The 15,336-nt window shown below is 39.5% G+C and overlaps 1 protein-coding gene across 1 annotated transcript in view; it reads right to left on the minus strand.

Moving 5' to 3' along the window:
* ZC3H12C (zinc finger CCCH-type containing 12C) overlaps positions 1–15,336 on the minus strand; it is a 45,916-nt gene that overhangs the window by 21,494 nt on the left and 9,086 nt on the right. The window contains exon 2 of the mRNA XM_030043010.1: positions 3,013–3,779. Coding sequence (XP_029898870.1) covers positions 3,013–3,707 — 695 coding nt within the window. The 5' untranslated portion in view covers positions 3,708–3,779. The remainder of the gene's footprint in view (positions 1–3,012; positions 3,780–15,336) is intronic.

Here is a 15,336-nt window from a genome sequence, read left to right on the forward strand (position 1 = left end):
GAGGTTAGTGAACATTGAAATGGGACATTCCCAAGCTGCTGGGCCCTGATGGAATGCACCGAAGGGTGTTGAGGGAGCTGGCTAATGACAATATGAGGGCCACTCTTGGTAATCTTTGAAAGGTTGTGGTGACTGGGGAATATTCCTAAGGACTAGAAAAGAGCAAATATCCCTTCTATCTTCAAGGAAGGCAAGAAGGATAATTCAGGGAACTACAGGCTGGTCAGCCTCACCTTGATCCCTGCAAAGGTGATGGAGCAAATCCTCCTGGAAGCCCTTTCCTAACAAATTATGTAGATTAGGAACAATCAGCATGGATTTTTAGGAAGGGGAAATACGCTTGACCAACCTCATAGCCCTGTGGTGAGATGACTGGCTCAGTGGATTAGGAGAGTAATGGATGCTATTTATTGTGGCTTTAACAAAGCTTTTGACAATCTTATAACATCCTCACTGACAAACTAATGAAGTATAGGCAAGATAAGGAGACAGAGAGGTGGGCTTAAATCTGGCTGAACTGCTGCACTCAAAGGGTTATGATTAATGGCATTAAGTCTAGCTGGAGGCCAATCAGTACTGATGTACCCCAGGGACTGATAATGGGGTGAGCATTGCTTAACATCTTTGTTAATGACCTAGATAACGGGACAGAGCGCACCATCAGTAAGTTTGCAGTGGATGCATAACTGGGAGGAGTACACCAGATGGGTGTACTGCCATTCAGAGGGACCCTGGTAGGGTAGAGAAATGGGCCAACAGGTACCTCTGCAAGTTCAACAGAAGGACATGCCAATCCTGCACCTGGGGAGGACTATCACCAGGCATCAGTACAGTTTGGGGGCCAACGAACCAGAAAGCAACTCTGAAGAGAAGGACCTTGGGGTTCTGGTGAACAGCAAGCTGACCATGAGCCAGCAATGTGCATTTGCAGCACAGAAGGCCAACAGGTGTTGCCAGCAGGTCGAGGGAGGTGATCCTTCCCTTCTGCTCAGCCTTGGCAAGACACATCTGGAACGCTGGGTTCAGTTCTGGGCTCCCCAGTATAAAAGAGCCATGGACAATACTGGAGAGAGTCCACTGAAGGACAACAAAATCAATCAAGGGACTGGAGCACCTGTCATAGGAGGAGAGGCCAAGAGAGCTGAGACTGGAGAAGACAAGGCTCAGGGGGACCTTATTCATGTGTATAAATACCTGATGGGAGGGAATAAAAAGGACAGAAACTGACTTCTCACTGGTGTCCAGTGACAGGACAAGAGGCAATGGGCACAAACTGGAATACAAGAAATGTTGTTTAAACATAAAAAAAGAAAACTTTCTTACAGCGAGGGCATTCAAACACTGGCCCAGACAATATGTTGAGTCTCCATTCTTGGAGGCATTTGAAACCCAACTTGACATGGCCTTGAACTGACACTGCTCTGTGCAGGTGATTGGACTAGAAGATCTCCAGAGGTCGCCTCCAAACTGAATGATTCTGTGATTAAATTTGGTAGAAAACAAGTAAAGACCTGTTAATTCAATTCTTGGATACAGAAAGACTGTTATAGTAATAGATATAATCTGTTTTAAGGCCCTGTAGCATGCATTCACCTTTGGCTCATTTTATGTAGGTGGTCAAGAAAGTGAATTGAGCATAGGAAGGCAGGTCCTAAATATTTATGCTAATAGCAGAATAAACATTAAGGAAAAGTTACTGATCTGGAGCTGCTTCTGCAGTGTGTTCAGTGCAGTTTGTGGGAGAAGCTGATCCTAAGTCCACCCACCAAGTCTGAGCTGTGCTAACTAGCTAACACTTACACACAACTGTTTTAGATTTATGTGAAATACAATCCAAGCCCATTTTAGAAGTCTCTAGATAACTTCTTGGTTGAGTACCAGAACAGTGTTCGTTCAACTGGACATACTTCCTTTACAGTTCAATTTGAACAAAAAGATTAGGAATGACACATCAGGCAGAAAGAATTCACAGGAATACCCCATTTACAAAGAAGCATCCTTGCTTTATGGATTAACGCATCTACTTAAATAAACAAAAACTATTATATTGTCGTAAATAAGAGTTGTATTTAAATTTCATTTTTAAAAGCCTCATTTAAAGGTAATTGACTTGATTAGGAGCTAAAAAAACCTGTGCCTTTAGCCCAGAAATGTCTTGCACAAACTTTTATTACTAAGCTAATGAAAACCACATCAAGTCATCAGAAGACTAAAACTGACCTTCCAAACCATGATGCTAGTAATCAGATAATCCTTATGAGTTACCCAATTAGTTACTAATCAATTTGTCATTCAATCATTTATATAGCCATAAACCGCCATGTTTCTCTCTGCCATCTCCTCTCTCTAATCACCGATGAAGCATGAACCTCAGCACCTCCCCCCAGACCAGTTTCTTGCTATGCAACTAGATGACTGGGATCAAGATGGGTGAATGCTGTAGGTTATCTGTGAGGATACACCGTGTTATCTGTGGGCATGTAAGTGAAACTCTGAAGCATAGTAATCTCAGGAATTAATAGCAATAAAACCTAACTCCAAATCTGAGAACTAAGACCAATTTTACAGACAGACCAGTTATCATAGAATGGCCTACCAAGACTAAGTATCCTTTAAGCCACTTAATTCTAAATCACTATTTTATAATCTTAAAGAATCTTACATTTGCTTTAACCTCCTGTATGTAACTGGATACAGCAATTACCCATAGCAATGGTGCCTACCAAAAATTAACTAAGTACTAGGCTGGCAGTGGGAAGGAGAGATTTGATAGTTGCCTACAAAGGGAGACTGGCATTAACTTATGGTTGTTTTAACAGTGAGTACAAACCACTGAACTCTTACAGACCTCTAGCTTGATTACAAGACTGGCATACTGTGGGGTCGACGAAGACACTTGCGAGAGAACCTGCATTAAGTTTCAGGCAATTATACTGAACATCAGTGCTTGAACAGGAAAAGGTCATTCTGTTTTCATTTAAATATAAAAGCAAAAGCTTCATGGTCACGTACCTCATTGCAACATTGCTGCCATCAATAACTATAGGCCTCAGGTTGTCACCATCCTCTGTCACATCTTCCTGCAGTGGAGACTCTGACCTCTGAGACTCTATGGAAGACGCTTCACGTATTACACTAGTGTTAGCATTAGTTACAGTCTGATCAGTCTCAGTTTTATTCCCGAGTTTGACAAGTTCTCCCAAAATATCATTTATTAAAGCATCAGTACCAAGTTTATTTAGTACAAGTTGAACCTGCTCTTCAGAGTAACCCAACTTAAGTGCAAACTCCAGTTTGGTTTGATATTCTTTCAGCACATCAGGGGGCTTTTTGACTTCCTTAGGTACTATCTGAGCCTCTTCTATCCTAAAGTCTTGCAAGATTTCATTTCTTTTTAGTATATGAGGCTCTAAGCAAGGAGATCGGCACAGCTGTCGGTGAGTCTTAGGCAGTAAGTGTGATTCTGATGCAGAACTATTCAGTCTCTCTGAATCATTATCAGAATTTGTGCTTTCTTCAGAGTCACAGCTGGAGCTTCCAGAAGTCTCTTCAGATGCCTCCTTGTCTACATCATCTTTCCTAGAATTAACCTTATCCATCGTTGGCTTCTCTGCCATTGACCAAGGTACAATTGCATTTATTTGTGTGCCAGTGCTCCCCACATAAAGGTGGCCTAAGTCATGCCCCAGATGATCCTTCAAGCCCATGAAGCTGCTGCGTGTACTTGACTCCACTTTGCTGTTTTTCTTGTATTCCTGAATATAAAGTGTTCCGTATTCCTAAAGAGAGAACAAAAACGTTGCAACTGGTTACACATATTACTTGGTTTGTATTTTCTTGCTGCTTCCTCAGAACTGCATTTATTCTCTCCCAGCAGAGAAATACAACTTTTTTTTTTTTTTTTAAAAACATGGAAAACTTTTTTGGGGAAAAAATTTTCCTAAGGAACATCCATAGCTAAGTGGATAAACAACTGATCATCTGTTTTCTGAGTGTATCAAATGCTTTTACTTAAACATTTCTAGAAATGGGTTTATGAAATAATAGGAAACCAAACACTGCAAGTTTACCTACTGTAATGTAGAGACAGAAGTCTTATCATGATTTAAAGGAACCGAGATATTTCTTCTAGCTTAAGACAGTATTGTAACAATGAAAAAAAAAAAATGCAGCTATAAAATACAAGTGCTAGAAAAGCTTTTTAAACTAAATACCTTAAACTGTTGAATAGAAAGAAATTAGCATAGTACTAGATTATCTGGTACTAGGCAAATATAAGACATCACACTACATAAAATGCATTAGTAACAGAAAACATGATTAAATAAAAACTTATTGGCCCTAAAAGACACTATCAGTTCAACTGAATACACTCAAACTATTTCTGAATTCCCTTGCAATGTTATAATTAAGTCAAGAAAGACTAATTGCTCTCAACAGAGTGCTGCATTACTAACACATACAGCATTTAGAGACATGGATTGATCTAATGGCCAATAAAGCCAATGGAAGCCTTTGCACTGATTGCAACAGACCATTCATCAAGCCAACAAGGCAACAAAATTAAAAGCTGATTTCAACTCTTGGACTAGACTTGTGCAAGCCTTTTGCTGAATCAGAACTATATATATAGATAGAAGTCATGGAGGAATTAAAGTTGCAGCTTTCTGGACTTCATACACTTGCCACATCTGTTTTTCTGGAGGAATTTTGCATAACGGTAGTTATACAGAAGTTAGCTACCCATTTCATCACAAGAATTACTTCCACAGTCTACATTTAAAAGCAGATTGCTACCTCTTTCCCTTATTTACACGAATCTTTGCTAACTGCCTCAAAAAAGTAAAAGATAAATTATTTCTCATAGATAAAAATGGACCATATGGACCAATTGTACTGCAAGGTTACCATGAAAAAGAAGAATTTACATTAAGGGAAGACTATGAAACAAAGAGTTCTTTCACACTTCCATCTTACAAGGCAGGAAATAAAAGCAAGATATAGAGGCAAAGGACTTCACTTGAACTTGACAGATACATTACAGATAAATTTAATCAAGGAGGACATACTGAGAAAAAACATTATGTCAAACAATCTCGTGATCTATATTAATACAAATTACAAGTATGTCTCACGAACAGCCAAAATCTCTGTCAGCAAATACATTAACTCTCCCATCCCCTTACAGGTTACCATTTAAGAATGACCCAGTACTTTTAAAATACGGTATACTTTACTCTTCTTGGGATAAAGGTCTGAGAGTGCACACAAGGGAAATTCATCCAGGCCTAAGACTAGAGAGAATCAAGCAAAAAACTCTATCTGTGGTTCAGTAAAAGCAGACTCTGTAGGCACTGAGTGCCAAGACATCACTGCTGTGGTGGAGCTTTTTGGTTATGGGGCACAAAAACTTCCTTTACCTAAGCGTTTCTAGTTTAAATAAATAAATAAATAAGTAAATAAATCTATCATCAGCGTTTTCATCTCCCAACACCTTAATCCAGGCAAGGCTGATAGGAAAGAAAATAAAGTTTTATTTAGATCTGATCTTGTTAGAAGGCAGCAGGGCTGTAATTTTCAGGCAGCGTATCAATGAATATTACTTTCTCTTAACTCAAAGCTTTAGGATTTCAAGCAACACCACAGATTCAACACAACGAGAATTTAGGAAATGAACCTTTTCACACAGTGATTTATTAACTAACGTAATGCACTTGATAGCACAGCGCTAGTAACAAATCACAACAATATCCCAATAAAAGGATACAGTTAAAAAACCAACACTGTGGTCTCCACAGAACTGACACCAAAAAAAAAAAGAAAAAAAAAAATCTCAAACAAGAAACCCCTATTGGAAGTGGGGCTGCTTAGCAACCAGCCTTTAGTTGCTAGGATGCACTCCTTTAACATACCATCATGAATACTAGCACAGCGAAAGAATAATTTGGTATGAACAAAAGCCCATGAAAGAGAGTGGGACTTAAGTGCGTCTGGTTTCCCCTTGGAGAACAATGCAGCTGCCAAACCGATCTGGAAGCCCCGACATCATTGTTCCGCCAACCCCACAATCTGCTCTGACTCGAGGAAGTCTAGTTAATGGGCAACACTTTTAAGCTGGACTGAAAAGTTGAGCTGGCTCATGTACCGCTGCTGCAGAATACGGGGAGATAATGGGTCACTGCCTAAATCCGTGTACTGTGAAATGTCATTTTAGTATTGAACTAAAAGTAGAGGGAGGGGTTTTTTTTTTTTTTTGGAAGGAGGGAAGAGGAGGTTGCATATTAACAGCATGGAATAAACAAAGCTTTAAGTGCATAAATCAGAAAGAGGATTTTTTTTTTTCTTTTTTTAGTGTTAGTTAAAATAATACTTAAGTCATTCTCCAATCACTTCTTCCTTGAAGTTTAAGTGCTTTACAGCAACTACAATTGTAACACCCTCCAGTAGGATTCAAAGAAGTCACTAGCATATGAATGTGTCTGAAGATCAGGCATTATATGAAACATACTTTAGATGACTTGCACATTGACTATGTATGAAAAATTACCGTAAACTGGCCTTTGTCCATTGTTTGGAGTGTATACATAATCAGCCTTGCATCTATCTGCTTTAAGTCTCCTGTCAATCTCCATCTTGCTCCAATATATAATTGTTTCTTTTGCACAGAACTCTACTGTTTTTCAGAAACTATTTAAAGAATAGAGTAATAAGAGCAGCAGCTTTAAAATCTGCCACAGATAATATATAGTCATCATACTATTGCTTTAAAAGGATAGTTAAAATGACGTTTACACTGTAAATCCAAAGCTAAAGATTTCTGAAATAGTTTTGCATAAGCAGTACACTATTCCTGGCATGCAAACTGTATTTATTTTCAGACAAATTTTTACAACGTCTGTGAACTTTGTACACTGTATTTGTGGTCAGCAGCATCTCTTAGAAACGCTAGACTTTGGAGCGCCCAACATGATGCCCTTTATGAGATTCATTGATTAGAACCATGAAAATCAGATGTCACTGTTGAACACTGCTGGAATTGATTATTTTATCTTGATTTGGTTAGTGAAGAGCAACATGCCAGCCAGTCTATTTGAATGAATTTGTATTGCAAATAAACAGTAGTATACCTATATTTAGGACAACAAAGCTCATGAAAACCAGAAAAGGTCACATTTACCCAAGGAGTACCATCAGATAAGAAGAACTCCTTGCACTCTTTATTTACAAGGAACTCTCATTACGCACATATGGTTTTAAAGTATGTTTACTAATACAACGCAATATAGCCAAGAAAAATACCCCCTATGAATTCTGACTCAACTGAGAGCCAAAAAAACAAAAATCAGCCAAAAAATTCTTGTCAAGAAAGTCTTCAACTCTTGGTTATGCTCATCACAGCTGAGTAACAGAATTTGTATTTATGAAAAAGTTAATAAAACAGGTAACTCCCAATTTAGACATACTTATGACAACATAAGTTTTAAACTATAGTGTGTTTAAAACTACAGTATCTCACACTAGGTTCACTGTTAAAGGCCTAAAATACTGTATTACTGAGTCAAAGACATCAAATATGAATGTAAGACTCTGGATGAGCACTGTGCTACTACATTGTAGAAGTGTAATCTTTTCCCATTTCTTAGAAGTCACCACTATTTATTTTCCACTAACCATTAACAATAATCAGCCCATTAATTCACTTTAACACAAACCAAATATTTCTCAAAGGGATGCGGGCAAGGAGATCATTTAATCTTTTAATACGTATTCAGAATATTTTCTACTTACAATTGAGCATAAGAAAAGCAATTTAATGCAAATTTAGTTCACAGAGGAAAATAACAAGGAGTAAAATAGTGTGTCATGTGGCACAGTATAACAGAAATCGTGTATTCTCAAAAGACCGTCAAAAGTTTCTGAAGATACATTCTACAGTGAAATAGTTCAGCATGTTTTCACACAGGCAGACTTTTTCTAAGTCTTCTAAACACAAAATGGAAAATACTGAAATCAGTTTGTTGAAACAGTGTCATTACTTGTCACAAACAGAAGTGTAGAGCTGATCAGAAAAGAAAAAAAAAGAATGTATCAGTTATCCAAATGATAAAGATACTGCAACAATGCAAATAAAATAATGAATATGTAATAAATACCTACTGCTGTAGTTTCTATGTATTTAATTACCATTGTATTTCAGCGAGTGCTGTTGTCTGCATCATTCTATCCAACAAAGGAAGGATGTCCCATTGAACAGATTGGTTAATGCTCTGGGGCAACAGATGTCTACTGGAACTGCAGGAGACCAGCAACTGGTGGCCTGCCCATCTTCTGAAAACTTTCAATAGACTCATGCATATGTTCACACAATAGGGCATGTGGTAGAAATGCAAACCTCTTTTTAACCCTTTTATATGCTCTCTTTCCCTCCCAACTGATATATGAAGGTCTTTGTTTTGTTTTTTTTCTTTACAGGATCCTTGGAACACAGGTTCATGGAGTATACAGTGTTTGTTCTTCAGCCTAACATCTGAACTCAAAACATAAAACAAAACAGATTAGAAACTTTATGAAAATAGCCAGGCTAGATCTGACACACTTATGAATAGCTTCCAAAGCACAAAACCTTTGACTGGAACATATTCCCATCTGAGAGCATTCTAATGCTCTATCTTGCACTACAGTCTCTTCAGATAGCCCACAATGGAGCTCTTCTTATTTTCACAAACACAGGAAATTATACCTACTGTATGGTATAATGGAAAAGGTGTTTGATTTTTTTTTTCCTTAAAAGCTTTTTCTACCAGTCACAAATTAAAGTAAATAGTAGCTTATTTGCAAAAAGGGTAAATACTTATAACTTAAAGTTGAAACCTCCCCTTCTCCCCAGGGGGCTAGAGGGAAATTTGTTGTTCTGTTGATGGCTACTGCCTACTATTTTCAAATTCTGGGAAATACACCATTACTGATGCTTTTGAAAGTTCCTTAATAGAACACACTGAGTGAGATCATTGCTCTTTAATATACTTAGTCTTCAGACATAACTGTTTTTCTCTCCCTCTTTTTCCAAGAGACACCTAAAGTGTGCAGATCTCAGCCGACACACACGCTAGCTACGTTGTCCAAATGCAAACTGATACGCTGCAACACCAGAAAGGTGAAACGTCCCATTTCTGCAGAGAGAAGCCCATATACTTACGTTCGCTGGAAAACACACAGACATTGGTTTCTTGTAGCTGTTCCAGAAGCAACTCCTTAACACGATTTCAGCTGCAGACTTCAGGCAAGCAAGCAGAACAATGAATGGACGAACAGATGGACCCACGATGTCTTTGCTTAACCTATTACTGAGCGGACGCGGAGCCAATCACAACCCACAGAGCTCACAATTAGTTGGCCGGGCAGATGCAAGGCAACCTCCCCACCCTGCATCAGGTTTGGAGGTTTCTAAGATAAGCAAGTTGATGTCATTCTCAGGGTCTGCCCCGGGCAGCATGTGTATTAACGAGGGGTGTGCAGCAACAATAGGCCATACAAAAGAGACTAGCAGGCAGCTGCTGTATGAGAGCCAGAGTCATTAGGGAGCAGGCTGCCAACAAGAAACACCTGGCTTGGGCAGACTTCAGCTTCTCCTCATTGTTTCTAATTCATGAAACAAAGAAAGGAATTATTTTTAAGTAGTAAAAGTTGTGAGTTCCTATTAAAATATATCAGTCTTAAGGAATATAATCCCTTCTATTACAGAAACAAAAAGTTCATTGTAACAAAAAATATTAAAGAGAAATAAATCTATCAGTAGCTATTGTAGTCCCCTTTTCTTGTTAGCAGAATTAATCATATTGGTATAAAGTGCAAGGAGGTATGAAAGGAGCCCACACTAAACACTGAAATGTATTCAGAAACCGCTTTCTGAATTTCCTGACACTTTTGTACATCATTCAACAAATGTAATAAACTTGCATTTACACACAAGTCTAACAGAGTACTTGTGGGTAATTTCACTGGAAGGTGAAACTGATTAAAATAAAACCATGTAATGTTAATATATGGAATAATGGATATTTTTAAGCAGTGGCACTGAAACATTACAGCACTCAATAGAAAGGAACTATGAACCACTCTTTTGTTCTGGAGTCACTCATATTTGTTTGCAACAGAACTTCGTTCCCTTTTATTTCACAGATCTGTTCTAGATGCCAAGATCTTCCTGTCTCTTTGCAATGACGAAATATTTGAACAAAAGTCAGGAGCTAGGCCATAGCCAACTTTTTATTATTTTTATTTTTATTGAAGTAAGCCACACGGAAACACAAACTTCAGTCCACACCTCCCCTCCCTGCCCAACATTTCCAATACCACCAAGCCCTGCAACACACATATTTAGCAATGTAACAGTAGCAAGGTTTGATGCTTGATAAAAAAATGTGGAGCAATGTGGACCTTCAAATAAAAAGCTGCCACTGCTGGTAACTTCAGTGAAGACAGATCAGCCAGAGAAGGGGATTCTACATTTGCAAATGCTCATCGGAATGACTACTAGAAAAGTGTATTTACTGAACTTCAGCATCATTACATGACTAAAAGCAATACTGAGAACCACAGAGGCAGCTGTCCTCCTCTGCTTGGGAGGACAGGCAATCTGCTGGGAAACATCTACTGTGATTTAAAAGTAGAAAAGAATGAGAATAGGTTTGTTAAAACTGCTTTGAGTCTTTTCCCAAGCTTTATGTGGATATTAAGTGATTCAACATAGTAAATGAAATCACATACCATCATGCTACTACACTGATGCATTTATCATGTGCCCAGATACTAAGCTGCAAAGCAGAAACCCCAACTATAGTTTCTCTACACTGTCCATTAAACACGCCTAAGAACAACTACTAACACCACTATTTTGGAGCTTTTAAGTCAGAGGCAGGAGGAGACTCCTCACTAATTTCTGCCACTGTGAACACAAAGAGTGAGAGAAAGCTACCCACGAGCACAGTGGGACGCCTGATCTCCAGCACTGGATTAAGCCTCTTTGCAAACAGCGAATAAAAGCAGTGATCTGAAAAAGCTAATCAGTCCCTGCTGTGGTATTTAGACTACCTCAGTTGCCGGTATTGGATAATGTTAAGCATATTAAAACTTCTGTAAGCAAAATAGGAAGCCAGTCCAGTTCACCTATGTCCAAGAACCGCCCTTAAATGCAAACAGGATCACTTGGCTAGTCATAAGTTGGCTATCTCCCTGATTAGAGCCAGGCACTTCTTTTGTGATACCAGAAATGCTTGTTTTGCAGAGGACAGGTATGATACCCTTAATGTACATCTGTAACAAATTGAGAACTCTGTAGCACAAAAGTGGTATACTTAAGGCTCTACAAGCACAACCAGGGCAAGCGTATGATCCAGCTTAAAAATCTGCCTTAAAAATAAGGCTGTAAGAAGTTTACTTGCAAAGACCTCCCCCCTCAATGTCTTCTACAGTAACAATAAGAATACCACTCACCCCAAAACAACTCTCCATACTCCAAGTGCATGTGTTCAGGGAACCAGGTCTAAACTTTAGCTGCAGATTAATGTTCATGCTAATGCCATGCTGCAGCACTATGACCAAAGTCAGAACAGATACTATCTGAAGACTTATGTCATATTGTTTAATATACAGAAAATATTCTAGCAAGCTGTAGTTGCATGAATTAAGAAGACATTTTCCAATTCTACCTTGTGCACCATGTCAGTTACTTAAACCAGCTACTTGTTCTGGAAGCATCTTCTCAGCTCTTCCCTAAAAGAAGCTGGGCTGTCCAAAGTTTACGAGGTGGCAGACCGACCTATTAAATCATGCTTGTGATGACAGAAAAGCATTCATATTACTGTTTAACCAGTACACGAGGCTTCCTTCTGGGAATGATGACCACAACAAAGAAACCTTAGTAAGAAACACTGTGGCTCTCCCATCACATCTGTGAGAAGCTATAACAGCATCACTGTAAGGTACACAGCACAAATCGACAAAGCAAGTTCTACTTCTTGTGCTAAAACCTTCAAAACCAATAACCTGACTAGTTCAGCAATCTCCTATTACCATATCTAAAATACAAAGAGTCAGTAAGTTAAATCCAGTCACCAAAATACAGCAAACGTAACAGCTCTTCAAATTTCTGGTCTTGCAAGATCAGTAAGCTATAAAAATCTATTTTTGTGGCTCCTGGAGATCAGACATTGTGTACAGTGCTCATCAGGTCCCTAATGCCACTTGATCAAACAGCAGGCCAGGACAAAATCCTGAACTGGCTGGAGATGATGGGCTCAGGGACTCCACGGTGGAAGGAGATTTCCGAACGGCACGCAGCAAGGTGATGGGATGCTGCAGAGACGAAGACCAGGGTGAATCTCTCAGCTGGGCAAAGGGTGGGAAGGGGAGCGTCCCCTCCCCTCCACTGCCCAGTTTGGTATGAAAAGCACGCATGGGAGGATCAGAAAGACCAAAAGAGGGAGAGCTAGAGCAGCTGGGAAATTCAGACAGCGTAGGCTAAAGATATTAGGGAAGCACTACTATAAGGGGAAAAAAAACAACCCTAAAAAAAAGCTGCTAGTTCCAGCCAACTTTTGTTGTTTCAAACACATTGAAAACAAAGCTTTATTTAAAAAGAAATTATTTTATGCAAGCATACAAAATGGTCATTCTGTAACTCAAGTGGTACTATTACAGCAATTAGAAAGACAATTTGTCCCATTAAAGTATTTCATTACCTTTTATTGTAGAACTTTATGCTAAGCCTCCAGTAATAAACGATGCATTTGCAAGAATACACTGCACAAGTTAAATCAAGCACATACCATTGCATTTACTAAATAGAAATGAAGGTTGTATGCTACAGACAAAACTCACTGCTGTGCCATTGCAAAATACCCTATATTTACTGTTGGACTTGGAAGCTGCAAGGGAGATGCTTATCTTTAAAATTAAGAGGTGACAATACAACAGAAATTCTTCTTTTCCAGTTAGTATGTTAAGAGATGCAAACTACCCTAAGTGGAACACTTTGAAGGTTTACTTAGTTTTGAGGAATAGTAAGTGGTGCTCTAGACTGTATCTACACACAGTCATAAAAAACCCCAAAAACTACCACCACTCTACAGCCATACAGAGGAGTGAACTAAACAACCAGTAAAAAGTGCCTACAATTCAGAAAAATTACTGATATTATGATAAAGATGAGTAATGCTTTGCCTAAAGAATAACTAGCCTTTAAAAAAACATATTTAAAAAGGAACAACTGTATTTTCAAATGCACTGTAATTTCTCTGTAGAAAAATATGCACTTTCAAATGCATTAAAACAAAGCAGCAAAGAGTTCTTTCACTCTTTGAAAGAAGACTCAGCTGTGTGTATTAATCCTTAAAATTCAAAAAAGCAGAGATGCATCTTCCAGCAGACCATCATCCTAAAAGAAGGTTACAAGGTCTACAGTTTCTAGTATAATCCCATTAGATCAACAGTATTGACTGCATGCAAGACTTAAGTGAACCATTGCAACACTTATCACGACGTCCTCTAATATGTTTTGAAGAGAAGAGAAAAACCCTAGGTTTTATAAGTAGTGATTACTTTTTTGCTAACCATGGGTATAAACGGATCCAGTCTTTCCTTGTCTGTGAGTAGACAAAGGCTGTGACCATGAGCTGTTTGTCATGAGACGACAAGGTGTCCTCCTGCAGCTGCGCCTAACTGCACAGTCTGCCTACATTAGGAGCCCAACAGGCCTGAGCCATACCAGCCAACCACGCAGAAAGCATAAAGCAGCATTCTGTAACTGGCATCACCTGTCAGCACCATACTGAGAAGTAGCTCCTGAAATGAGATACGATTTCTGAAGCAAAGACTTCCATTTTGAAAGTGAATAGTTTTGATCACGTGACAAAATAAAAACCCACTATACTTACCTAAGAGGATAATGAAAAAGTAGTTCTCGGCACCGTAACTTTGGATATCCACTGTAGGCATGGATCCCTAAGCAATGCTCCTTCCACAGTATCACAGAATGGTTGAGGTCGGAAGAGACCTCTGGAGGTCATCTGGTCCAACACCCCTGCTCAAGCAGGGCCACCTAGAGCTGGCTGCCCAGACAGCTTTTGAGTATCTCCAAGGATGGAGACTCCACAACCTCCCAGGGCAAACTGTGCCAGTGCTTGGTCACCCTCACAGTAAAAAAGTGTTTCCTGATGTTCAAAGGGAACCTCCTGCATTTCAGTTTGTGCCTGTTGCCTCTTCTCCTGTCCCTGGGCACCACTCGGAAGAGTGGCTCCATCCCCTTTGCACCTTCCCTTCAGGTATTTACATATGTTGATAAAATCCCCCGAGCCTTCTCTTCTCCAGGATGAACAGTCCCAGCTCTCTCAGCCTTTTCTTATAGAAGAAATGCTCCAGTCCCTTCATCATCTTCATGGCCCTTCATTGGACTCTCTCCAGTAACTCCCTGTCTCTCTCGTACTGAGGAGCCCAGCGCTGGACCCAGCACTCCAGGTGTGTTTCACCAGTGCTGAGCAGAGGGGAAGGATCACCTCCCTTGACCTGCTGCACCCCCCCTCCTAACACAGCCCAGGACACGCTAGCCTTCTCTGCCACAAGGACACATCACAGGCTCAAGGATTTTCCCATCTTTAAGTGGATGCTCCAACTCAAGCGTGGTTAAACCCAGCACAAAGTCACTATAACCATACCTGCACGAGTACACCAGGGCATGTGCACACAGATGGCACGAGATGGCATGATCACAGAAGTCTTGTTTCCAAGGGCAGTAAGTCATGTGGCCAGAAATTCTTGGGTTTTGGGGGGGAATAGACACCCAAGAACACTCCACCAAATGTGTTTTCCTTCACTAGGCACATAAGCAATGTGACCGTTTCCACAGTTTGGCTAGTTAAGGTTCAATTTTGCAACTATGCCTGTGTTCGTACAGGTAGATCCCTTCACTCCCTGCTCTGATACAGCCACATGTAATACCCACCCCATTCTGTGAGTCTTCCTTTAAGACCAAGGCCACAGTTACCGTTTCCTGTCCGAAAAAAAAAATAATGTATTTTATTTAAAAATGCAAATATAAGGGAAAAACACAACAGCTGCCACTAGCACCAAGAGTCTAATAGTCTTTTTAGCTTTCTTTAAAACTGCACTTAATATAATATCTTGTATTTGTTTCTGCCCTTTTGGGGGATGCAAGAGCCTAGAACACCTTAAGTTATTAAGAAAATTACTCAAATTAAAAATCCTTAAAAAAAAAAAAAAAAAAATCACCTGCCACTGGTTTTCAAATTCCAGTCTATAGACACCAAAGGGTCTACTTTT

The sequence above is a fragment of the Aquila chrysaetos genome, chromosome 19 (genome assembly GCF_900496995.4).
Source record: "Aquila chrysaetos chrysaetos chromosome 19, bAquChr1.4, whole genome shotgun sequence".
NCBI lineage: Eukaryota > Metazoa > Chordata > Aves > Accipitriformes > Accipitridae > Aquila > Aquila chrysaetos.